General features: G+C 40.7%; 3 protein-coding genes across 10 annotated transcripts; 2 read left to right on the forward strand and 1 right to left on the reverse strand.

The window, feature by feature from the left end:
• The first annotated feature begins 35 nt into the window (after positions 1 to 35).
• Positions 36 to 16,031, forward strand: micall1a (MICAL-like 1a). 2 transcript variants are annotated; one of them, XM_046047494.1, is made up of 16 exons: positions 36 to 1,017; positions 3,902 to 3,950; positions 7,216 to 7,357; positions 7,672 to 7,772; positions 8,956 to 9,104; positions 9,792 to 10,390; positions 10,471 to 10,531; positions 10,724 to 11,154; positions 12,064 to 12,404; positions 12,490 to 12,624; positions 12,753 to 12,879; positions 13,222 to 13,312; positions 13,675 to 13,748; positions 14,153 to 14,267; positions 14,373 to 14,419; positions 14,565 to 16,031. In XM_046047494.1, the coding sequence occupies exons 1-16, from the start codon at positions 875 to 877 to the stop codon at positions 14,711 to 14,713; spliced, it is 2,754 nt and encodes a 917-aa protein (XP_045903450.1). In that variant the 5' UTR covers positions 36 to 874; the 3' UTR covers positions 14,714 to 16,031. The 2 variants fall into 2 exon arrangements, with proteins under 2 accessions (XP_045903450.1, XP_045903449.1); XM_046047493.1 differs by having other exon boundaries at positions 37 to 1,017; positions 12,022 to 12,404.
• lg04h22orf23 (linkage group 04 C22orf23 homolog) lies at positions 12,653 to 19,857 on the reverse strand. 7 transcript variants are annotated; one of them, XM_046047503.1, is made up of 8 exons: positions 19,775 to 19,857; positions 19,137 to 19,183; positions 17,962 to 18,037; positions 17,697 to 17,759; positions 17,263 to 17,436; positions 16,991 to 17,128; positions 16,664 to 16,764; positions 12,653 to 16,361 (listed from the first exon to the last, which is right to left on the reverse strand). In XM_046047503.1, exons 3-8 carry the CDS (start codon positions 18,026 to 18,028, stop codon positions 16,230 to 16,232), a joined length of 675 nt encoding a protein of 224 aa, XP_045903459.1. In that variant the 5' UTR covers positions 18,029 to 18,037; positions 19,137 to 19,183; positions 19,775 to 19,857; the 3' UTR covers positions 12,653 to 16,229. The 7 variants fall into 7 exon arrangements, with proteins under 7 accessions (XP_045903459.1, XP_045903455.1, XP_045903457.1 ...); XM_046047499.1 differs by having other exon boundaries at positions 17,935 to 18,037; positions 19,775 to 19,853; XM_046047501.1 differs by lacking the exon at positions 19,137 to 19,183 and having other exon boundaries at positions 17,935 to 18,037; positions 19,775 to 19,793.
• A 1,580-nt stretch (positions 19,858 to 21,437) lies between these two features.
• On the forward strand, positions 21,438 to 25,491 carry klf1 (Kruppel-like factor 1 (erythroid)). Its single transcript, XM_046046247.1, has 3 exons — positions 21,438 to 21,706; positions 22,584 to 23,442; positions 23,558 to 25,491. Exons 1-3 carry the CDS (start codon positions 21,632 to 21,634, stop codon positions 23,731 to 23,733), a joined length of 1,110 nt encoding a protein of 369 aa, XP_045902203.1. The 5' UTR covers positions 21,438 to 21,631; the 3' UTR covers positions 23,734 to 25,491.
• Positions 25,492 to 26,701: the final 1,210 nt, after the last annotated feature.

Raw genomic sequence — 26,701 nt, forward strand, 5'->3', positions numbered from 1 at the left:
GCGTGGATAGCCATTGGCGCTGCGGCTCTGTGGCTCCCCCGGTTGGGCTCGAAGAGAAACAACAACGTGACATTGAGTGGGGCGGCAGGCAGGTTGCCAACATTTTAATCAATGCAGCTAGGATGGCTTGACATCGGCGCTGGGCTGTTTTGATGAACATTAATTAGCTGGGATTTACTTTTTACAGTGTGTTTTAATTTTGTTGTTTGCAAACAGGGCGTCGCGTGTAACGTTAGCGCGCGGTAAAGACTACTTTTTACTCATCGTTTTAACAGCCATTGCAGTGACTGCACCGACAAACAAAAACCGTGTTTTGGTCCACCTAAAGGAGGAAACTGTCACCTCTGCTTCGACTGAAATTTCATCATCGCCAAAAACTGACAGACAATCGTCTCGCAGTGCCAGCGCTCACCAAACAAGAAACAAACTGCAAACATAAGCTAGCAGTAGGCTAACGTAACGTTACTCTAACGTTAGCTAGTTAGCATCTTGGCTGCGTCAAGAACTTTGTTTCAAGCTAACGTGATCAACTCCGGATTTCAGACGTGTTCTTAATTGGTCAAAGTTCCAGTTTAGATAAGTCTGAAACACTTGCTCGATACAGAAGATTGCGTGGGGACATAATGCATTTTGTAGTTACAAAAGTAAGCTAACATCTAGCTTGCAAGCCATGCTAGTTTTAACGTGACTCACTGGTGCTTAATGAGTGTGTAGTATCGCAAAATCGGGTGTTGCCTGGCTGTCGCCCCTTTACTGAAACGCTGCAGATGACTCGTGTATGACTCGTGTTTTTGTTGTCTCCCGTCACGCCTGGGACAAAACAATCCGTCGCTTTTATTTGACAAGAATTCTTGGATTTCTGTGATATAGTATCATGGGGTCTCTGAAGGCTCTCCAGGAGTGGTGTCGGATACAGTGTGAACATTACAACGATGTGGAAATAAAGGACATGTCAACGTCGTTTCGGGACGGTTTGGCGTTTTGTGCCATAATACATCGCTACAGACCCGATTTGATGTAAGTAACCAGAAGTCTTAACGATACAACGTAGAAAGTTAACCTAATAGGCAATTATGAGAAAACAATTTACAGTGGTTCAAGTTTATGGTGAAGTAGGTTAATGACATGATCGGGACATAGAAGCTGGCTCCAGTGAAAGGGACACGTCTTTTTCATGTGTTTCTGAAATAAATAGTTTAATAATTAGTATGTTAAATTCATTCAGGATGCTAATACAGAACACACTCAGTAGCCGGATCGTGAACTCATCTGTGCCAAAGATTACTGAGTGTGACGTTTTTAAGGACTGGGATTATGTAAGGCTCCTGTCAACAAAGATTAGTTCTGTCTTTTTAGAGTACAAGTTAAATGCTGTTTAATTCAAAACGCTGCATTAGCGCGGCTGAACATGATATTACAAGCAGTTCGATAACCATTATTATACACATGCAAAAATCATGTAATTTATATTATATTTCTCCGACTTGTATTTTTTATATATATATATTTTTTTTTATCATAGCCAACAACAACAGTAATATATTTTTATGAACAATGAGAGGCCAATGTGCTGTAATTAAGTCAGGCTGACAAGCCATGCCCTCTCTGAAACAACACACCCCTCCTCTCTGCATTTTACATCTACACACACACAGTACAGAAGCTACAACAAAACATAACCGCAGTGTCAGTAAAGTTATTTATTGTAGGGATGAGGAAATGATGACTTGCCTTGTTTTGGTAGAGACCAGAAACGGGAAATCTCTTACTTGTTTATTAACTTATAGTTGAGAAGTGAGTTTAACCAGAAACACACCAAAAAGTTTAAGTATGTTAGTGAGGATCAACCTCTCAGTACTTCCATCTCCTATATAAGAGGGCCATCATGTGTTTGTTATGAACATGTTTCTGGAACTCACGTATCAACATGAAGATGAGGTGAATGACAAATACGCTGACCTTCATGTGACTCACATTGGACATGCATCTCTGTGGAAAAGCACTAGTCCTGTGTAGCATCATGTGGCTCTCTGTAGCTCAGCGGGTAGCACCTGCTGTTGACAGCATCAGGATAAGTGGTTTGATTGCATCCTGAAACAAGTCAGCGCCCTTGTTGTAGGAGGACTGTGTAAAAGCATCCAGGAAAGGACATGTTATGTCCCTCCTTTGTCCTGTTGTAAAAACCATGGTGTGATGGAATGATTTTAAACAAAAAGCATCTTGCTCATGCTGCTAACCTTTCAGATGGTACAGATCTTTTGGAGCAAATTGGACTATGGTTGGTAGTGAAGTGGAATATATTTGCGTACACATCACAGCAGTAAAGCTGAAATTAAGAAAGTAGACACATCCTAAACACCCAGCTTTTTAGCTCTCCCTAAATTTGTGTGTCAGCGTGCCTCCGTGTAGCTGCAGTGGCCCAGCAGAACTTGCTCTGATCCAGACAGGCAGTCAGTCAGGCTAATCTGCAGCTGAGACCTCCGCCTGTCAAACTGGATTTAGCTCTAATGTTGTGCCAGGCCATTGTAGCGCTGCCCTGCACTCTGCACCCAATGTATTCACATCAAAATACATCACATGGATGCTGAGGAGAGACATGAGTACAGTGGCCTGAATTTCAGCCGAGACCATCGGAGAGGGAGTGGATATGGCTGAATGATATCATCCATGATCTGGTTAAACAAAGTGCATGGGAAAGTTCAGTCAAAACTGCATTTAAATTAAGATGTTTTCATGTATGCAGCTGGACTATATAGCAGCGCAAACACTCATCAGCACACATCATCTACTTAGTTGTAGTTTTGTACGATATTGTCCCGACTTCCCAATCCGTATGATCTAGTACAAACTTTTCCATCTGTCTGAACCAGATTTAGCAGATACGCTGCTTCACCCAGGTTTTGATCATGTGGATTTTAAATGCCCGACACACAGACACACTGTTCCTCAGCAGTCCTCCTTCCCAAAATAAACCTCGGACTGAGAATCTGAGTCACAGTGGATTAGGTTCACAATTCAGATCACACACTGCACTTCAGTGAGTGGCAAAAATGCAGACAGTTTGTGCAATGTTTTTTACAGCTTTCTGCAGTTCCATCTGGCTATGTTTGTAGATCTGACACATTGGACTTGTTCTGACACGGTCTTGACATTATAGCTGCAGCTCAATGTGTGTTTGCGACCATGGGAACTAGATTAGAGAGAACAGAGGTCACTTTGTGTGGCTCCAACACGGAGCTCATTCACTGGGTTTTTGCCTTCTTGAGCGTTCCACATGGTCTCCACAAGCTCTTACCAGGGTCGTGGTGTTTTTTCTGGCGTGCTGTTGTCGTACTGGTACACACTTGTGTTAACATACAGTTACTTGTGCACACAACCACACTTTTATCCCAAAACACCGCAGACATTTTCCAGTTTTACAGCAGGATGTTTACTGGTGAGAGGCCTGGCTTTAGTTCCTTGCTCCGGGCTTTTCAAAGTAGAACCTTGTAATTATCAGCCTGTTTGATGCCGCTGCTTCTTTCCTTTTGTCCCGGCAGTTTTTCACATCAGGCATCATTTATGTGTGGTTTGGGGCTATTTGTCAGCTGTGGTAGTTGGGAAGTTAACTGCTCACCATTTCTGCGGTCATACTGTCAAGCCAATAATAGCTTTTTGATGGATCATAACATAAGTTGAAATAGGTCAGCCAGCTAAATACAGTAGCGTCCTGTATCACCATGGCTTGGACAGTTACTACTTTATGGTCTTCTACAAGAGTCCTGATCTTTAAAAAAAAAAAAAGGAATCATGGTTTGCAGTTGTTGATATATATAGAACTGTAAACTCACTACCTGGCCACTCAGCTTTCTCTCAAATGTTGTTTTGAATTTTAACATTATTTTCTTTCTTGTCATAACAGAGACTTTGGCTCGCTGTCTAAAGAGAATGTCTACGAGAACAACCGACTGGTGAGTCAGTTTTACAGCTGCATGTTTTGGGACCCTTATGATCTTGTCGTTACTAATGCTTTGATTTTGTGTGACAGTTAGCTCTTGAGGGGAGGAATAAATCACCTCTGAAGTAATTCATATCTATTGCTTTGCTTCAGGCGTTGCATCTGTTACCATGTGCGCTAAATTCAGCCATAAAATTATTCAGCCGTATGATTGCATGCAGTCATCATGGGTGTGACTTTGACTGTCTGTGTGGAGACTGAGAGACATGTCACCTAATCCAGATGGAGCCTGATGAGGTCAAAGAGGGAGAGGGAAGAAGCCAGGGCATTCAGGATCATAAAAAACATTCTTGACATAAGCCTGTGGAGAGACACCATGTAAAGAGGATTTCAAGTGCAAAGTGCTGAATTTGCAGCTTATTGCAAGTCATTGGATTACAACCAGCAAAGAACTTTCTTTAAATGATCATTTCCTTTTTTGGGTTTTTCCCCATCGTCTGGGACGAAATGGGAGTCTCCTCATTTTCAGTCTGAGCTAAGCTTTGGCACCTCTTTGCTGCTGTTTACATTCTTTTTGTTCAGCAGCTTTCAGGGAAAGTGAGGTAGGTAGCAGTAGCACCAGGAAAAAAACTCTGTGTAAAGCAAGTAATTTACTGTATCCACAAGGCCTAATCCTGTACGAGTAAATTATAACTGTAAATGTGAGAAGCACCGTAGTAAGACTTCACTATTAAAGAACCAGATGTTAAATGTTTTCATGGTTGTCTCTCTCCCAGTATTACTTCACCCCTTTTATACAGAATTTATATATGGGTTTACTTAACAATTAACAATGTTCAATCCTGTTAATATAAGACTGCTGTCACAGGTTGATCCCTTGTTGTCAGCAATCAGTAGTATTGGACAATAGTGCAGTAGCACTACACACATGACTCTGGAGAATCACCCTGAATTACATAGGTAGCAAATAAAGTTACTGTAGGCTGTGTCAGTTTCACTTCCCTCCACGTGCTTACAGTCAGCATGTATTCTCACTCTTTTTTGGGGATCAATCAGTTGTTGTTTAAACATTACAAATGTATGAAAATAGGTAATGCCTGCACACTTACTCCATGCCACACTTAAAGATCTAAGAAGGATTTAAACATTGTCTAGAAAGAAAGAAAGAAAGAAAGGACTCTCTCCATGTACTTTATTGATCCCAAATTGTGATATTCTTTTGTTGTTTTTGTTGTTTATTTTGTTACAGCAGTTATCAAGGCATTGCACTTAAACAATAAATAAATATCAACACAAGAAAAATATTTATCAATAGAAAATAAACACAATAACACATGAAATTAAAATGGCTTAATGCAGAGTAAAAGAAAAACCTGTAATCTACAGTTATATAGTGATTATTAAACTTTTGTGGCATGGTGTAAGTGAGCAGGCATAACTTTTTTTTCCCTTGTCCCTGTTTAAACATAAATCACATTAAAAGAGGGCTTAGTGATATATTACTATATGCAGTATATGCTGCGAGGGGAATAAGTACGTTATATGCACACCCACTACAGTTTATGAGACTGTTATTACTGTCTTGTATCTGTGCTCTGTTTGTGTTTGTTAACGATGGATCATTTCTGGTGACGAAAGCTACGGGAGTCAGCGGAACAGTGTGTGTATTCTGCTTTCTTTGGTCCGTCCGCACCTGTTGGGTAGCTAACGTTAGCCAGCAACTGTCCGCAGATACCAGGCTGATGTCAAGAAACCCAAACAGCAGGAGCAGATGAATTTGTGAGCGCAGTTTTCTGCTCTCTGTGCTAAAATGGATTATTAAAGTGTATGTCCATACTCTCTTTAGTTGAAGCATCTGGTACTGACAGCCCACAGCCGTAGGGGATCCCCCTACGAAGCTAACAAAGGTGGTGGAGGTCTTTTATTATTGTTGCTTATCTGCCTTTGATTAAATCTATTCAAAGCCTTTGTCCCTACATTAATACAAAGTCTCATCCTCAATAGAAACACCTATTTACCAAAGGGTCCGAGCTGCATTTAACTGAGGTCTGGAGGAGGGTCACAAAGGCAGGTTGGGTGACCCTGACATGCTTTAATTCATTGTCATAATGAACTGTAGCTCTTATCTGGACTGCATTTCACTTAAAATAGGTTCATACAAAATTGGCTTTTTTTAAACAAAGATATCAGACTGGCTGTTTTGTTGCTGTGAAACGAGTCTGTGTGGGGAATCAGTAATATGTTATCAGTTTCTAGAGCATTCATTTGTTTTGCAGGAAAGTAGGTAGTTTGAACTAGGACAAGTGAACAATTTTAGCTGTAAACCAGGTATTATTTGAACAGTGAACTATAATGCATTTTGATTAATTTAGGTTTAGTTCTGCCATGTGCACCACTTGTTGGCTGGATTATGTCAGTGTTGTGTGACTGCCAACAATTGTGTCTGTGTTATGTAACCTCACCTGCTCTCTCATTTCTTCACTGGAATTTTTCATTAGACTGATGGTTATCCTCAAAGGACAAAACATTACATTATGAGCAAATGACTGATGTTTTGGCAGCAGGGTTAGATTATTCAGGGCATCCAGTGCTATATGTGCTGGTTGGTGGGCTATGGCAAGCATCTTTCTTTGTTGCACACATGCAACAAAGTGATTATTCTGTCCTCAGTTTCTGCATGTTTACATGGAGACAGATAACCAGATTTCTGTGATACCCAGATAAAGGCTTTAGTTTGATTTAAGCATTTTCATGGTATGCAGTAACTCATTTCCCTGAACAAAACATACTTTTCTCTCTTACCCCTAGAGGTGTCAAGATTTCGGTTTTATTTGCTCAGGTTTGAGATATCAGTCTCTGAGATTTCTCTTGCCACCCCATTACAATGTCGCTAATGGACCTTTCTTTGTGCTGCTGTAAGCTTTGAAAAGTGTCTTTCCATAAACATTGTCTTGGTTCCTTAAGATGATCCACAGACCTCACTCTCAAAAGTTTCCACTGCAGCTACTGTATACCAATAATAAATAGTCCCAACACATTGAGGTAGATCATACCAAACTGCCACAACACATTGAAATATTAATAAGCAATCCACGTGTGTTGAGTTTTTATATACAGTCTATGGTGTCGAGTTGTGCTTACTCTGATATTGAGGAGTTGGTGACCTGGTTAAAGTGAACGGGGGACATTTGTAATAATCACATCCCTGTGGATCACTATAGTTTATTATTGGCATGCTTACAGTCTCCGTTTCTTCCCTTGTCTTTGCTTCACCGTAGGCGTTTGAAGTGGCAGAGACACAGCTGGGGATTCCAGCCCTGTTGGACCCAGAAGACATGGTGTCCATGAAAGTGCCTGACCGGCTCAGCATCATCACATACGTCTCCCAGTACTACAACTTCTTCAACAACAAGTCTAATGGTGGGTACAATAAACTCTGTTGGATTTCACTAAAAGCAGTTTGTACATAAAATACGTGTAATGTTTTGAGGTTAATGTTGTCGTTGTTAAAATTGTGACCAAATATTTTGCAGATAAAACCATCAAATATTCATATTCATGTTTTGACTGATAGAAAATTAGCATTTATAGTGTTTCTCATCCAGTCATAAAAACTGTCCACACTCTGCACATCTTGAGGTGGAGCAACTTGTATAATTTGTGGATGTGATAACAACTTATAGTAGCCTACATATTGAGTTTATATTATTAAGCGATGACTATCTTGTCCACAGCAAACCCCCCTTCTATGAAAAGGCTGAGTTCTGTCGGTCATAATGAGCCAGCCCATAAAAGGCCCCCGACCCCTCTTGAAGACAAAGTGGTTGAGTCTGAGGTAAGAACAAGACTTGGCACTAGCAGAATTACCCTGTGCATGAGTTGATTAAGATTTCTTTTTTTTAATCTTGGCTACTCGTAAAACTGTATCAGTGAACTAAATTATTTCAGCATGATACTCCACTGGAGCTGAATGTCAACAAGCTGTATTTTAAAGTAATATTTAGTTTATTTTGTTCTTTTGAGGCCTGGAGAAGCACAGTGAAACCACCAGCACGTTTGTCTAGTAGTATATTGGTGTGTATCTGAGAGCCTTGGATTATTAATAATTATTAATGCTGCATGTGCTATTTGGGGGTATTAAGTCATCAGATCTGTACAATACAAATCCCATCCTGCCATTGCAGTACAACAATGTCCACAAAAGTATTTTGTAAGTACTACTTCCTTGAGTGGGCTTTGTGTTGCACAGCAGCGGAAATGCAAAGCACCCGAGGTAGAGTAAGTCTATAAAGATAGCCTCTATATCCTGTCTCTGTTTTCTTTCGAATGCTTTCAACTACTTTCCTCATACTCCCATGTACTGGCATCTTCCTCCTCGACTTCCACCCCCCTTTCAGATGGAAATCCATTCCACTCCTTCCTCGTCATGCTGTCCTTCCTCCTCACATCTGGTCCCCCCTCCACTCTCTGGTCCTGAGCCTAGGCAGTAGGGTGGGGGTGGGGGTGGGGTGGGTTAGGAGGTGAAAGTAAAACAGTTAGTCTTTTTTTTTTTTTTTTTTTTTTTTTTTTTAACCATCTCTTGTACGTAACAGTCTAACTGTAGTACTATCCTAACACTGTGTGCCAAGTTCTGGAATATGCTGCTGCTAACCCCCGTTTTTTAACTAAACTCAAATAAATAAAAATAATCCCTAAAAGTAATGTATCAATCATATCTTAAAGATGTGACTCCCAGAGCCATAACTAACCCAAGAAGGTTGGATTTTGTTACCAAAAAACCTTGTTTGTATCAGTCAAATGCTGTTTTCAACTGAAAAAGAAATGCACTAATGAACCACATGAATCAAGCAGTAAACAAGTAGAGGTAGCTCGCTAAACAGAATGAACAATCCACATCCTGAAATCCTGACTCCGTGTTTGATCTCCCCCTCCCCCATTACTCTCCATCTTCCCCCCTTTCCCCTTACGTCTCCTCCCTGTCCTCTCACTGCGAACAACGTCCCGATCGCTTGTGCTAGCCGGGCCAGCCGGCGCAGACAGGTGTAGAAGTGGTCTCAGCAGACAAGCGCAGCACTCTCAGCAGCACCTGCGCCGCCTGCCAGAAACACGTCCACCTGGTGCAGAGATTTCTGGTGGATGGCAAGCTCTACCATCGCAACTGCTTCAGGTGAACACTTCAGCTACGGCTCCTCTCTACTTGTGTGTTACACGGACTTTTTTTAGACATGAGAGATCAGTGCTGGGGAACCATAATAACATGCTTCTCACAGTGCAAGCAAAACAACAATACTTTTGACTTATGAGTGATAATCCTTAACCCCTTGATGCTGATTCGCATCACACCTCTTTCTTTTAGACTGTAGTCAAGATAGAGTACTATGTATTCCCCCGATGCCTGTTTGTGCATATTTGAAACGTGCCTAGGAACCTTTTGCAAGCCCTGATTTCTCGTTTATGCCCGTTGTCGCTAATTTGCATCATCACTACATCATACCTGAATTTATCTTTTCTATGTTCTATAGACAAATTAACAATCTTCACTTAATTTAAAATCAGCTTGAAAGCAAATGAAAACACAAATATTTTTTTTTTTTTATTGTAAAAAGATTCAGGCATCAAGGGGTTAAGATTTTAGTAGTAGTAACACCTGTGGTTACTGGTGGTAAGACCAAGTGTGATTTAAAATATAGTTTACATAAGAGCACTAGTTATTGTTTGGTCTATTTAAAGAGCATTTAATCACTGCATGTATTATTTTGACAGACATGTTAATAATCTTTTGTAGCTTTATATCTCAACAATCTTTATAACCTGTCGAAGATCTTACTGTCATCCTGTGTCATTGTTGTCTCAGGTGCATAGAGTGCCACAGCACTTTGCTTCCTGGATCCTACAAATTAGGAAGCGACTCTGGGGCGTTGGTCTGTACACATCACATTACAAGGCATGCTTCAGCCAATCAGAACGGCCGGCCAGATCTAAATAAAAGACCAGTGGAAGTTCAGTCCAGCAGGATCGGTCGCAGCACAATTCCCTACGCCTCAGCCTCTGAGAGGGACCAGTCAAAGACTCCTTCTCCGGTATGCCAAACAAATTATACTGACACACCCACCAATGACTCTGTCACAGTTGCTGCTGTTGAAACAAACCAAACAGACTCTTTGGAAAAAGCAAACAAGATGGATGGCGAGACAGAGGAGATACCACGTTCTTCCTCTCCTCCCAACCCGTTTGATGAGAGCGATGAAGAGGAGGAAGAGGGGGAGAAAGAGGAAGATACTAAAACACCAGCCAAAAAAACAACAAATGGGGACCTCGCTTCTACACTTGTCACTCATCACGAAGGTGCCAGCCGGCCAGTACCGGCGCCTCGCCGGGTTTCTGAACCCGCCCCTCCTCCTCGCCCTGCCCCTCGGGTTCGGCTACCACGTACGGGAGACGGCCTTACAGTCGGTGCGTGCTCACTGCAGAATATAACTGATAATAGATGGAATCTGTTGATATTTATGCTCACATTGTCCTTAAAATTACAGGTGAAAACCAGAAGCCTGCGATTCCTCCCAAACCTCGAGAAAGATCACAGTCTCCTGGAAGGTAGCTGAACATCTGCCTCTTTTTCTGTCCATTGCCACCATTTCACTACCCTCATCATATCATAGTCTCTCTTTGTGAGTTCTTACACCATGTACTGTAGTCGTTTGCCCCTCCGTGCCTCCATTTGGCTGTATTTTGTTGTCTTCCCCCTCTGTGACCCCTCCATTCCTGTCTGTGTATCTCACTGTCCAGCCTGTCCAGTGGTGCCCATAAACCCAAAGACCCACCTTGGATGGCCCTGGTCCAATCAGAACCCAAGAAGAAGAAAGCCCCTGCCCCTCCTGCTGCCGGACTTGCAACCCCCCCCAACATAGGCTCTCTGTCCTCTCTCAAAGGGGAAGGCTCCAGACCCAGCACGCCCCCTCCGCCCTCCAACCCGTTTGACGACGACGACGATGATGAAAATAACGAGGTAGAGGAAGAAGAGGGGAGAGAAGGAGGTGCGATTCCACCCACAGTTGTGGCTACTCACCCATGGTACAACATCGGTCGGGCAGCTGACACCACAGCTGCGGACACTCCTCCTAGTGAAGGACGCTCGTCCCGCTCTGCCAGCCCTGGGAGCAGCAAGAGCAAGAAACGGCCGGCACCTCGTGTTCCAAAGCCACCTGCTGTTAACCAAGGTCCGTTTGATCAGCATTGCATTTTACAAACATCGAACTGTGCTCTCTTATGATGGATCTAGCTACCTGTTTATTTTATACAAGAATGAAATGCAAAGACAAGACCATACATTTTACCCTAGAACCTTTTTATTGTGATTCTGTGAAGATGTGCATACTTTCCAGTGTAAAATTACCTTTTAGGTGGTACGGTAGAAATCTGTAAGTTTGTGGAGAACATTAGGGGTGTGACTCTCTAGGCACCTCATGATTCGATTGCGATGATGAAACAATTATCGATGCATCTTTTTTTTTTTCTATACAGGAATTCTGGATAATTAGCTAGCATCTCATTTTGCACATTACAATCCAAAAGAAACGTCTCCTCATTAGCTTAAAAGGACTAGTTTGCATGCCTTATTTGCTTTACAACCTCAGCTCCTCCATTGTCCTTTCTTTAACAACCAGTTTTCAGGCTCTTCTGTCAGCATTACATTATCAATTACCTTTCAGTCTCATAATACTCTGCATCCCTGACAGTGCCACTTCCTCTACGTGACCTGACTGTCCTCGTGTTGGAGGCACACAAAACACCCCTTTCAACACTGATGCAGAGGTTACATATTTAAAGGGCTTCAAATCCTAAACAGTTTATTCAATATGGATTCAAAAAACCTCAAATTTAAAATGGAAGTTTGCTCTTTAGCACAGTTGAGCCGGAACAATGAGTCGAGTACAAAGAGAGAGAGAGAGGGAGGGATGTTCTATATAGATGTTCTGTTCATTGTTTTTTGTTCTGTTTCCCATCTTCTCTCCATTTCAATCTTAATTCCTGTTTGTTTTCTGCTCTCTTTACTCTTTGGTTTTTACTAAACCTTTCCTTTTCAGTTCTCCCTCACTCTCAGCCCTCCTCTTGCTCTCCCTCTCCAGCTCTCAGCACAGAGAGTCTGTCTTCAGCCTCAGACCACAGCTCCGCCCAGCCCCCATTGGGTGGCAGTGCCAGCAACGACAAGGAGCACGCCTTCACCAAAAGTGTCTCAGAGCCTTCCATCTGTTCACCGTGCGACTCTACGGCCTCTCCCTCCTCCTCCTCGACCGAACGTTTGACTCATCCCTCCCAAAACCCCTACCCATGTCCCACGCCATCATATGCCAGCTCAGCTCCAGCTACCCCACAGACCAGTCGCAGCATGGGGACTGGAGCCCCTCCACCAAGACCCCTGACGACCCCCAGCCCTTTGGCCTCAGGAGCCAACCAATCGCACAATAAGGTAATAGGACCACCAACAAATAAAGCAATATAAAACAGTCACCTTTGCACATGATATCCCAGCTTTATCTCTTTTCTCATTTTAGCGGATCTGTAAGGAGAACCCGTTCAACAGGAAAGCTTCTCCCTCCCCTGCTAAATCCCAAACAAGACCACCAAAAGGCCCTCGTCCTGCCAGGCCCCCGGCCCCAGGCCATGGCTTCCCTCTTATCAAACGCAAGGTACAAAAACTAAAGACAACAAATACTGTATGCTTTAGCATATAAATGTTTTTTTATTGAATAGATGTTTCCACTTCTGTGTCAAACACAGAATAAGAGGTACTCAAATGATCCAAACATCCATTCAGGTGCAGTCAGATCAGTACATCCCAGTAGAGGACATCCACGGGGAGATGGGTCAGCTGGAGAAGCATCTGGATGAACTGGAGCAGAGGGGAGTGGAGCTGGAGAAGAAGCTGAGAGACAACCCTAATGGTAATACATCACGCTATTTTTCATATAGTTTCTTGAGTATAAGCAAGTTAAATCAGTTGAAGGCCAGTTAAATATTGCAAAGATATGAAACTGTCCCCACATGCAGTGCATAAAAATCAGGTTCACTGTATTCAAAACTGAATTTTTTACTAAAATGGCTGCCTTAACTTAAACAGCTCATGAAAGTATATAATTATAAAAAGACAAATGATCACCTAGAGAAAATTGGGGAATGGATAAGATCCTTACATTTGACATGAAAGAACAATACATAATAATAGAAACATATCACATCAGAACATATCAGAAATATCTCTCTGTGTTCCTCTGTTGTGTTTTCAGATGAGGATGAGGAGCGCCTGCTGGTGGACTGGTTCACTCTCATCCATGAGAAACACCTTTTAGTACGACGAGAAGCTGAACTGGTTTATACGTAAGCATCAGACGTTCAGAATGATAAGACTTCGATGCAAGTCAGTCATTTCTCCATCACAGAATATGCTCCATCACAAATCTTTCAGGAATACGTCACCCAGCTTTTTGTAATTACATGCCGTCAAGGGGAATAGATATTCCTAAAATAGTCGGAATATGACACAATGATGTTGATTTGCAAATCAAACCAATATCCAAATGTTAAACACTTTTGCTTCTCCAGGAAAATTTTTTTTTATTATTATTTAGGGATTAGTTTATTTAGGCTCATTATAACTTTAGATAAAGAAGTTTAAAAGTGTAGTAATAAATTAGAGGTTACCACTGTGTAACGTACTGTGTGAATATTCATAACTGCAGAGCGAAGCAGCAGAACCTGGAAGAGAGGCAAGCGGACGTGGAGTATGAGCTGAGGTGTCTTCTCAACAAGCCAGGTGAGTTTGGCCTTATGATGTTCAGTTAAATGGATTGCCTGTATGTGTTTGTAATGCTTGCCTCATGTTTCAAAACAAAATACTGCCAACCGCACTTCGCATGTACATCTACACACAGATTATGTTAAGGAAGACCCTCTATGCACATGGGTTCAGTAAAACCTAAACTTTCTAACATTTGCATAATAATCTATAACATGATTGTTTTAATTTTTTTCTAAACTCCTCCAGTAGTGCTTTCATACACTGCTCAGGCATACAGTACACCAATCAACTTTCCTGACAGGATGGGTAGATTAACTAGGAAGTGCATTAATGTTAATACTTAATGATGCTCTAAACACATTGCATATTAATACAACAAAATTAAATCATTTATCATCATCATCCCTTCCCTCCTCAAGAGAAAGACTGGACAGAGGAGGACAAGAGTCGGGAGCAGGAGCTGATGGCTGAGCTGGTTACCATCATTGAACAGCGCAACCAAATTGTCAACAACATGGACCAGGACAGGCAGAGGTAATCAATGACTGGCAGTTAACTATGTATCTCTGCAGTGGCCCGGATTGTGTTGATCAGTGATAGTTTGCATCTACCCAACATCTAACAGTCATTCTGTCACAGGGAAGAAGAGGAGGATAAAGTTATGGAAGCCATGCTGAAGAAAAAAGGTATGATGAGGAGTAAGCTCCATTTGTATGTAGCGCTGTTAAAGATTCATTGAACATAAAATGTAAATGTTGCCTCTTACTTTGTCTTCTCTCCCTTACTTCATTGTTTTTCCTGATTTTATCAACTCATTTTCATCCTCATCAGACTTCCATAAGGATCTGGAGGGTGAGCAGCAGCAGCAGCCGCAGAAGAAAAAAGGGGCAAAGTTCAAACCCATTAAGGTGCTCAAGAGGCTGAGCCATAAAGGAGAACCAAGCAAAAGCCACAGCCCCCGCAAGGAGAAAACACCGTAGAAAGCACCACTCCTTCAAGAGGAAATGAGACTATTTTAACAAGACTAAGGAAAATTAAAAAAGGATATGAGAAAAAAATTACATCAGGTCAAGAAGATGTGTTCTCTTTTAACTGTGTCATTAATGACTTGAAGTGCAACCCAGAATCCACTCCCTGCTCACCTCTTACTTCAGTGACCATTTTCAGTTGCCTTTGTGTTTTAAAGAGACAGTATAACTCAACAAGCTCTCTGACCTTTCATGCCAGTGAAGGTAACAGTAGGTTTCTAAATTACTGCACTGAAATGTTTTTTGTTGCTTCACTATCCTTGCATTGCACAGTGTCTCTACCCTGTAAGTCTTTATCAGGATTCAGCAAATGTGTGATTCGTCAGTTCACTTTAAATGAAGTCCGTTGGATGCAATTGGATCTTATATCTATGAGTTTTTAATATGTTTTTACTCTGCTCCTGGGTTACACTGACTTACTAGGTCAATGGATCGATATCTGAGAAGGTTTTCTGTCACGTCTGGTTTGAGCCTGTGGTACTAGTGAAAGTAATACTTTTTAAAGATGAACTCTGCTTTAAATATTGCAACATCTACCCCTGAAACGCTCAGACACCAGCAGATACCTAAGCTCTTCTAGCTGCTATGTTATGATTGTTTGTGGTGTCCTTGTTCTTAGGTTCTTCAGTTGTAGTTCTGTGATCGTGCCATTTGTGTAAATGCATATCATCAAAGAAGTGGATGAAGGTAGATACAGTATTTAATGGTGTGAGTGTGTGTGTGACTGGAAACGAAGTGGGAAAGTACTCAAAATTAGATTGAAGGAGTGTTAAACTACAAAAGTCTGTTAGAAAGTTTATTAATATGAAAAGTCACACATGCAATAATGAATATTTGAAATGGCAGATATAACAAACATCATTTATCACAGTTTAAACCATTGGGGGAAAACTGAATATGCAATCATTAATTTATATTTTACTATGCCTTTCTGTATGCTTCCATGTTTTGCCTTAAAAGTGGATAGGAAAAAACGTGTTAATATTGTTTGTACAAGTGCCATTTATTTAATTGCATATGTGGTTGACTGTCATTTGTTCGAGCTAATGTAAATGTCAGTGTGTTTACTCATTCTGTTTTGTCATTTAGATTGTCCTCCATTTTAATGGTAATCCCTGTATGTGTCTGCTCTGTGCCTGTCTTCCTGTCCAGGGGACACCAAGGGCTCCAGTAGTGCCACATTTCTGTCAGCTATATGTTGTTCAGCAGCAAGATTATTAAACAATACTGACACTGGAAGGCAGAGGAATAAAATAAGTTGATGCAAGTAGTTAATGTTTCTTGTAAATGTAATACTTTCACTGCTTAACAACACACCTGAACTGCTTGTATGGTTGAAGCACAGTGCAGTCGGTCAACTGTAATCTCTACCACATTTATTATATCACACTTTACTCGACCCATTCATAATCTGAATTTGAAGATATATTGCTTGCAGCTGTTTCCCAGATAATGTCAAAGTGTTAAGTCAATGGCAGTGAGTCTCTTTCAAGTCCATTTTTTCTGTAGTCTGTTGTGGAGTGACCCCTTTCCCCTCAGATGTCATTGCATCCATCTTTGCACTGCGGGCCTTGTCCAACTCTTCCAGTTCTCGTAATCTCTGTTATTGGATATGTGGCACAGAACAGGTTTAAGTGCAATTGTATTTCAGAGAGAATAAATAATACACTCTTTCTCTGTCAGTTTGTATGAAATCTGACACTTTGCCATTTTAAGGATCTGTTTACATTGCTATTGATCTGTGGGTCAGCATCTTACTATATTGTTTAAAAGAACCTCACACTAAACATACTTAACGATAAATCAATGAAGTGACACCTGCGTTACCAAGAGTTTGTTCAAGACCCTGGGCACCATAATACGGACTAATTTGAGCCCATATTTAAACTGTTGCATGTTCACCTGGGATATCTCAGTGTTGATGATGCTGATGTACTGCTTCTCCTGGCCCAGAGAGGTCATGTCTTCCAGAAACTGTCTTCTGTCCTTGATCTCATCCAGAACTACAAAAGAAACAAACACTAATATTAGACTTCTTAAGCAGCCCTGCATATATTTAGTCAAGCAGTCTGCAGAGTAGCGTAGAATTGAATGTAGGCTGATAATAATAGAAACAGACTCTCTTAGACAACACATCAAATTTAAATGTGATGTGTTTCTGTTCAGGTTGTAATGGCATTCTACAACACGCCATGTTACTTTTCTCTGTTTCTGTGCAGTCAGCCTAACCTTCCTGATACCGGTCTCTCCCCTCCGCCGCTCCTGGGTTCCGACATGTGGGAACATTTTGGTAAGATGCAGCTGTGGGCTCTTCTTCTCCCGTTGCCAATATACTCTGAAGCCTCCGCTTCTCTTTCTCTAAGTCTCCTAGAGAGAAACAGAAAAAATTAGTGACAAGAAGACTGAATGTTTCTCAGGATGCTGAGAATAAAACAAACCGTTTAGATGGCCCACTGTATATTGACATTTTTTTTTACAATGTAGGCCTATCAAGAACATACTTATAGGACCAGGTTGGAACTTTTCTCTGACGTAGCTGTTCCCAGAACGACAAGATTCGGCACTGCGTTTCTGAGGCTTGCTTGGCAGCCGTTTCTGGACAGATTTATTGGTTTTAGGCTGAGGGGGGGAAGCTGATGATATGGGGTCAGAGGTCAGTGGTAAAGCTGCTCCATCTGTGGGGGAAAGGTTTTTAAAGTAGAAAAATGTAGTAATGCTAAATGCTTGAAATATTGTGTTTAGGGGATAGTGCAGCAGCAAAGTCAAGTGAGAAATTTTCTAGGTTAGGATGTAGAGGTGGGAAACGCCAGAGGGGCCCTATATATATATATATATAAAATATGTATACTTGATGTCTGTGTATAATACAGTACTATTACACACATTATCACTATACTCCATCCACCAACCTCTCATCAAAAGGTTTCAAACTTACTCTTGAGGCAGTCGTTGATCTGTTTTCTCTGGAGGTTGGTGAGCCTTGATTCCTGCATCATTACTGAGCACCAGTAGACAGAAAAATTTACACTTCAATGCCTAGTACACAATGGTAAATGCAAAAACACGTGTATGTGCCTGAACATACACACACCCACACAGTCAAATCCTTTATATGTATCTCCTATTCACACCTAACCACCCACACCAGAATATCCACAAGTGCATCCTCTCACATGTCAGCAGGTCCTGGGTCTCCTTACTGTACTGGGTGGCTCTGGGGTTGCTCCACAGTCCCCTACCACCTCTACTCTGTGAGGAGGGCTCCATCTGCAACCTCTGAGACACAAAATACATTATCTGCAATCTCTGGGGCTTAATTTAACGTTATCTCTGTTGTATTGGAAGATACATCTCATTGTTTTCATTTTTTAACTACAACAAATCTTTTAACAGAGAGACATGCGGTGGTGATCCTAAATGTCCAAAAGACATCATAAATTAAATTACAATCAAATTAAATTAATCTTCACGAAACAATAAAATACAGGTACAATCATAAGAAATAATGCAGATTTGTGAAAGGGACACCCTGGTAAGCTATCTGAAGCTTGTATACACACTAAGCAAATAGTAGACATGTATTTGAAGTACAAACATACTTTCTAGATAATGCTACAAATAATTAAAGCACATGCAATCTACAGCATCATTTCTAACCTACATACAGAAAACCCTAAGAGCTAAACTACCCTTATCCTAACTAACGTTACCCAGTGTAGCATTAGTTAATAGTTAACGTTAAGTACAATAAATAGAGACATTTGGTAAATGGAAATAACATTAAAATCATAACATACAATGGACTCGTTTACAAGCTAGTTTAGAAGTCCCCAGCCTTTATTCGCGATGCCCTAGGCCTAGAGAGACACAGTACGTACTGACTTTGCTGTTCAAAACCACTTACATAGCCCAACGTAGCTTATAATAGCCAAACTGTCTTTACATTTAGGTGAAGTTAACATAGTGCCCTTGCTGCTGCTAACGTTATGTTAAGTGGCTAACAATAACAGCTGAACGTCAGAGGTGTGGATGTTTACTCTAACTTACATAAAAGAAACGTAAGGATATAATGTTTAATGATATGAACTTGACAAAAACTTACTCAAACACTTCTTTTCTTATCACAAGTCTCTCGTAATCGCCTAACGTTAACTAACGCGAGCTAAACTCCAGCGCAGTTAGCATAACGTTAGTATGTACATGTCTGTTGCTATAGCAACTGTGTAACGTTAGCACTTCTGTGCTAAAGCTTAAAGCTGCAAGCCTTCTGCTCAAAAATTAATACGTATTTAAAATAAATATTTCAGTATTAGACCAACCTATTCTAAACACTTAATATTTGGCTGTGACATTTTTTGTTTTCTTTTAAACTTACCTCTCATTTTTGTCTAAAGCCATAGGCAGAATGACAACATATGTCCACTAGATGGAGACAAATACAGATTGCTTTATTTGTGTTGATACTTCCCATCAGTTAGCTTTGTTAATATACAAAAAAATATATACAAAAAAAGTTCGCTACACATACCATAACATAGTCAGACTCCAGACTACACATATCATTGAAGGAATATTTTTAATCTGGTGATACCAGATTAAATAAAAAGCAAAATGAATCCTACTGTGATGTTTCTCCTCCTAACTTTGCAGCTAACGTTACAAATGTCCACTTTCCCCACAGGGATCATTATAAATCCATATCACATCACTAAACCCAAAAGGAATATTATAAGAAAGAATATTACAAATAATTTGTGTTTGGAAAGCAGGCAACTACATTAAAATTGAATAGAACAGACACAGAAAAGTCATCCAAGTCCCTCATATTGAAGTGGGAATAGTGCAGCTCTGTATGCATAGCCTAAAATCTCAATTATTTTCGTGTTTATTCCATGTTTTCCAAATGATTTTATGAGCATTTTAGTATTTATTTGTTCCTTTAAATCCTTATATTAAAAGCACATGATCTCTTCTTCTTGTAGTCTCTTTATGTCTTATGATAATCATACTCACACAAATTCCCAAGTTAGTCTAAGGTCTTTGGAAGTGAATTCTCCTCTGTCAAACACACAAACTGTAGAGGAACTTGTGTAACGTATTTAAGGTCATGAGGACGCTGTTTTATGATACTGGCCATCGTGGTTTTCATGTTGCGTAGTGGACGTCTTGTGTAGTCGTCACTGAAGGAAAGAGAGAGTCTTTATCAGTAGTGGGCTAGTCATCGGGGATCAGCAGCAGTCTGGAGTCCATTATCTGTGGGAAGACAGCAGCCTGCCTATGCCCCATGATAAACAGATAAACAGCGGCCAGGATGTAATCCCCTTTTCACATACAGGTCTTCTCAGAAGTCACATGTCCTCACTCGAAAGACAGAGACCGACCTGAGTGTGTGTGTGTGTGTGTGTGTGTGTGTGTGTGTGTGTGTGTGTGTGTGTGTGTGTCTTTCGAGTGTGTTAAAACATTTAGCAGTACTGGCTCAACAAAGGGGATGAGGTGTTAATTGCATAACTGAATCATGAACTGTATTGCATGCTGGAATGTTTGCTTATGAGCTATACCAACCTCCTTACCTCTTTACTATTATTTAGCCTATTAATATTTGTTTGTGTTATGTATTCACATTGAATGTCTGTAGGCTAAGTAGCTCTGTAATAAAAGACTCATAAAAAAGCGATCTCTTTGTGATGAAACATTTTATCTATTCAGACATGTTGGCCGAACATGACCTTTTTACTTGGGAGTTAAAAAATAACATAAAGAGCCCTGCATTACTTTGCAGTACAGGCAGTCATTTTGCAGCATTTTTGTAATGGCTTGACTAATTATTCTATATAATAAGATACAATTATTCATTATTAATTATAATTAGTTTTTATTACTTGTAATTTATATTACTTGGAGTTGATTATTGCAGTATCCTGATATATTTTATTTTTCCATCTTAAGAAAGATTTTATTTATTTATTATTATTATTATTCTTTAATCACAAAGGAATTATACAAATGTCACCTATTTTGGCTGATTTTTATTTGTATTTATTTAATATACAAATGAGTTTAACACGTCCTCCTTGTTTTGTCTCAGAAGAACCCTGATTGGGTGGCTTGGGTTAGTTTAGGCACTTCTGTCTGAGTGAAAATTTCAAATACATACTGTACATAATGAAGTTGCTTTTAAACTTTTTTTTATGGAACTGTAACTGCACTAAAACTGTATTCTCATCTATAATTCTATTTGTATTTTATTTTTTATCTTATCCTCTTATCTTATTTAGCTTATTCCTGTTTAAAGATGTTGTTGTCCATATTAAGATACTGGGGAAACTGATTCAGTAAAGTGCTTAGTTTAGCCTTTGATCTTAGCACAAATATCTAGTTATTTGTCTGTTTATATGATGCATTTAACAAACTAATGTCTCTTGATTTTTTCAGAGTTGACTTTTTGCTCTGAATCCCACAGAACAGGAGACTCTGAGGTGAGATTGTAGAGTTTTTTAGTCATTGTGAATGAACATAAGGGATGAAGAAAAGTAGCCAGATAAGTAACTCACACTTATGCTCCTCCTCCTAACGGTCAAAACCTACATGAAAAAGAGAGATTTGAAGTTAGACTCGTAGCTGACAGAGATAGACAAGAGAGAGGAGGGAGAGATAGCGGGGGAGGAATGGAACCTGTTGCTGCGGCCTGTTGCTGCCGCTGAGTGGATTGTAACTGGGGTGAGTGGCTTTGGTGAGCTGGGGTTTGACTTTATGTTAGCTGAGCGTAAGGCGGACATGTAAAAAACATAAAGAGACAGACAAAGCAAAAAGAAAAGAGAAGCTTCACTTTTGTTGCTGCCACTGTCAATCGGCGTCACATCAAAGTGCTTGATGGCAGTTACACAGGCTGTGCTCCCTTCATTCAGCTCCTTCTCCAACCTCACTCACTCCAGTGACAGTATGAAAGTAAGTATCCTGTTGACTTTAGGTGTTTGATTCCTGCACAGTGACAGAGAAAAAAAAAATTGATTTGAATAGTGTCTACTGCTACCTAATATTTTACCTGAAGAGTTGTGACAAATGTAATTCCATATCTGGGAATAGCATGACAGTAATCCTTTGCATTGTATGATCTATATTATTGTGTTGATAATTTGTACATTTCACAGATAAATTATTACCGTGGCACTGAAAGTGCTTTTGGTTGTTGTTTGGGAAGGATACGCTTCCCGATTTTCAATAAATCTTGCTCTTGTTCCTATGTACTGGATCAATTAATATCTTAAAGGATAGGTTTAGAAGCCTTTCTGACATGCCCATATGAACAGTGAGTGATTTGTCACAGTAGTTGTCCCCGCTGTCCATGCTGCAATCAAATCCCCTCCTAGAGCGGTTACTGTCTAAGTGATGGGGAGTAAAATATAGTCCTCTGTATGTGTAAGTTGACCTGAATCTAATGTGAGGATTCAGCATTCTGAGTTAGACAAATCAAGTTTGTGTCTTTTGAGGCTGTAAATTTGGGAGATACCCACTTGATTAACTCAGACTGCTGAAGCGTATATATGGAGTATATATTTTTTATATTCGTACGAGGACTGTGGATTTTGTGCCTTATCACACTGGACATGTATTTAAAAAGGGATCTCTTTACAGCCAGTACGGACAGAAGGAACAATTAAAGCATCCAATTGCTTGTTCATATCAACATGTGATTGTTTTTTAAGAAAAATTAAAAAATTTGGAGCCTATCCTTTAAATGCAAAAGCAGTGTGCACAAATCTTCTTTTTACAATATATTTTCCTTGGTCATCATCACTTGTGAATGCTCTGCAACACCATCTAGGTGTGGAAGTCTGAGGGTGACTCTTTCCCTCCGGACTTTCTAAGCAACAAACTGTCACCGAGCAGCTCTGAGCAGCTGCAGGTCTCTCAACACATGACGGAGGAGCTACTGGACAATGACAGCCAGGCATCCTGGGACATTGAGTTCTTGCTTTCTGATTGGAGCAGCCCATCACCTGACCGCAACCCCTCTCTGGACAACACTGATCAACGGCTCCCTCAGCTGGACCCAAACCGAGGGTTCCAAGAGGCGGCCATGTTTAAGGAACAACCAGGACAGGAGCATCTGCAGATGAGCAGTGGGGGCCTCATGGCAGAGCTCCTGTCCCCTGCTGAAACCACAACGTCCATCCAGCCAGAGCTGTACCAACATGGTTATAATGACGACCAGACAGGTCTCACTTTATTTCCCAGTCTACCTAATGTAGATCAGTTTGGGTTCCCCCAAGGAGGCAGTGTGGAGAGGCACAGCAGAGGAAACCTCAGCAAAGTTTCGTCACACGACTTTAGCCCTTACTATGCCCTGCAACACCCCTCCATGGTGACCTTCCCCAGCAGCAGGTTCATACCTCCTCAAGCTGTGACCACTGACCCTCGACACTACAGCTACATGCCACAATTTAATCACAATGCCAGCCTTTTCTGTGACTACACCCACAGCCAGGCTGCTGGCCATCTACCCCTTCACCAGCAGCCCCTGCTGGTTGGCCCACAGCTGCCCCCTGGTGGAGTTGAGGGGAAGCGTGGTCGTAGGCCTACAGGAAAAAGGAGGCCTGCCATCCACAGCTGTGAATACCCTGGCTGCAGTAAGACCTACACCAAGAGCTCACACCTCAAGGCTCACCTCCGCACCCACACAGGTACACCCCATTGACTCCACCACAGAAACAACAAGAGCCTGACGTGATTAGTCTCAAGATGTGATTTCATGTATTTGTTTGGTAATTACAATCTGTTTTATTGTTTACTCTTCAGGGGAAAAGCCTTACCACTGTTCATGGGAGGGCTGCAGCTGGAAATTTGCCCGATCAGATGAGCTGACGCGTCACTACCGCAAGCACACGGGCCAAAAACCTTATGAGTGTCTGCTGTGTCAGAGGGCCTTCTCCCGCTCTGACCACCTAGCTCTGCACATGAAGAGACACACCTGACACTTACAAACACACATATATACATACAAAGCACTGCCATTTAAAGAAAGGAATTAAGAAAAGTAGAAGACTTATGATGACATGGATATTCCTATAAGTTTTAATTGACTCCAATTCTGATGCAAATCAATTCAATGAGAAGGTGGATTTGGGACTCAGTGACCTCAGATACTGACTGCACATGTTCCCCGTCTGGGTGGTTATTAATAAAGGCCCACATGTAGACGTAGGCCACATGAAAACTGACAACACAACCAGTGGTAGGTTGGCATCACAAATCTTTGTATGTATGCTGCCTGGGAGGAATTGTTTGGTTTGCTTGTCTGTTTTTGGTTTACTTCAAAAGACAAATGAGAAATCTAATTCAGAAGCCTTCAACATATGAAATTATCTCTTTTTTTAAACATATTGTTGTTTTCCACTGCTTAAAGAGTGACTGGCAGGTAATGACTGCTTAACAAATAACATTTAAAAGAGTACTCCACAGATTTAGCACTGCACTCCTATAATAACTGGACACCTGATGGATAGTTTTAAAAAGTGTCAAAATAGATGCAACAGAACCAGAGATATTGTTGTCTACGTTACCCACAATGCAATTTGAATGCTGCCAGTTCTGTTAGAGATTTGTGTGTGTTATGCTAATAACAGCCGATATAGCCTCGAGCTGCTAGCCTAAAGCAAGGCGCAAGCTACAGAGCTCTGGTAAGCTCACTTCTTTATAACTCCACACCCCAGATTTATTCATTTTCAAACTTGCAGTCTTCCGCCCCAACTGACACTGTCTCAAGTGACATCACTTGAGGCCATTTATCAGAATTCATGCAGCTCCCTCTGGAGACACTAAAAGCTGTACTTTACCCTTTAATGTGGTAGTCTAGGTTCTAACTTAGATTTTGTGAACTCAGCCTGATAACATTTATACATAACACTGATGACTCAGACTTGACTAAGTTGTTAGAATGGGCTTCTCTCTTTTTCTGTAACCCTTTCACAGGCACACAAAGACTTACACATTTATTCTTTGAGGACCTTCCTTAGTGTTACTTCCCCTGTCCTCAACCTTAACCATCACAGCAACATGACCTCAATCCTTACTCCAACTCCAATTAGTCCTTACTCCAACTAAAAAATTGAGGACCGGCCAAAATGTCCTCACTCTGAGGGTAAATGTGTTCTTTGTGAGGACTAGTATAAGAACACACTCATAGTGTAATGTTAGCATGCTTTAAGCAACAAAGGCAGCTTAGACACTTAAACACTGTACACACTGTGGGCATGTAGAAAGCAAGCATTAACACTAACAAAAGACCCAAAAAATGTGTGTAATATGGGTTAGAATACAAAACACAATAGAATATTGTGTAGGATCTCATAGCACGCTGAACAAACTCATGACTGCTTAGTAACAATGCAAGCTGTATTACTGCTGAGACGATCTGATATCTTGGTCTGAGTTCTGTTAGAACTTCAGTTAACAAAGACAAGACAAATCAACAAACAAAGTATATGCAAAACTATTGTACAGTGAATGCAGCATTGTGTATTTTTGTCACTTAACTTTATGTTTGTCTGTTTGGGCATTTTAACTTAAAAACATGTATGCTTTTGTCTCTCACATCAAGCAGAATTTAAAACTGTAAATAATCTGCCGCTTTCTCAGTTGTTTGTTCTCATCTAGAAATGAGAAACATATTTATTAACATAATCTTTTATATCAACAGAATTGCTTATATTATCGTACATTGTTTTATATTCTCAAAAGAGTGGTTTAAAGTCTTTTAATTATTGTTTTTATTGTCATAATTTTAATAAAGACCCAATGCTGTAAAACTGTCTCTGAGTGTAACTGATGTATACAAAGTGCAATGTCAGCCTTTGGCCTTTAGGTGGCAGTCTCCTGTTGTTATAGCAGCCCTCACCCTGAAGGCTAGTATCAGCATGCTGTTGGCAGCTGTGTCTGCGGAGTTTCTAATCTGGGTGAGGGTGAGGTTAGGACAAGAATCTGTTTATGTAACCCAGCACTCGCTGATTCATCCTGATTATGTCAGATGATGGAGGCCGTCATCACATTATGGAGCAGCTCCCTCCCTCTCTCTCTCTCTCTCTCTCTCTCTCTCTCTCTCTCTCTCTCTCTCTCTCTCTCTCACACACACACACACACATACCACACAGAAAATCTAACGTGGTCCAAGCTCCAAGGTGTAATATCACCATCAACACAGTCATGTCAAAATATTACAAAGTGTCAGATGTTTTGATACAGCACCAATAAAATAAAATACAATAACAGTATAATACCTACTAAAGGAAAAAGTGTGATGGAGTTACCTTTTTGTGTAATGTTTACTTTGGATATGAGAGAAGAGTTTAGATGATTACACATAAATTTTAATCCCTTATATGAACTGCATCCTGCTGTACTCAATCTTGTTGTTGTTCCATTGATACCATTACCATTACCAGATTAACAAGGTAGAGGCAGTTTGTAGGTAGTGTTTATGTGTTAAGTTTATGGTCTTTAAAGGGGCACTCTACCAATTTTACACATGAAGTACTCAGTTTGTAATGATGTCTGCTGTGGCTCTGAAGGGAGCTTTTGGACTACATAAGTGCCTGAACACCAAATAAATAGGTACAACTACAGGGTGAGAACTAGCCAAGGGGAGCTTAGCTCCCTTTAATAAGACATCAGCTCCCATAAAAGTGATTTGTGATATTTTGAGGGGTCTCTAAAATATTGACAGCATGCTTTATTGACATTAATTTCTATATTTATCATCATGGATCCATGCCCTGTGTCCCCGGCCCTGTACCTCCACCACCCCACTCCCTCTACAGTAGGGATTGTATCGCTAGTATGACCGACACTCTGTGAACGGTTCATGATCATTCTCCCTGGCTGGATAGAAGAATGTTTAAAAGCACCAGATTCATTATGGTACTTTATCCCAAACGTTTTCAAAGA

This window comes from Micropterus dolomieu, linkage group LG04 (genome assembly GCF_021292245.1).
Source record: "Micropterus dolomieu isolate WLL.071019.BEF.003 ecotype Adirondacks linkage group LG04, ASM2129224v1, whole genome shotgun sequence".
NCBI lineage: Eukaryota > Metazoa > Chordata > Actinopteri > Centrarchiformes > Centrarchidae > Micropterus > Micropterus dolomieu.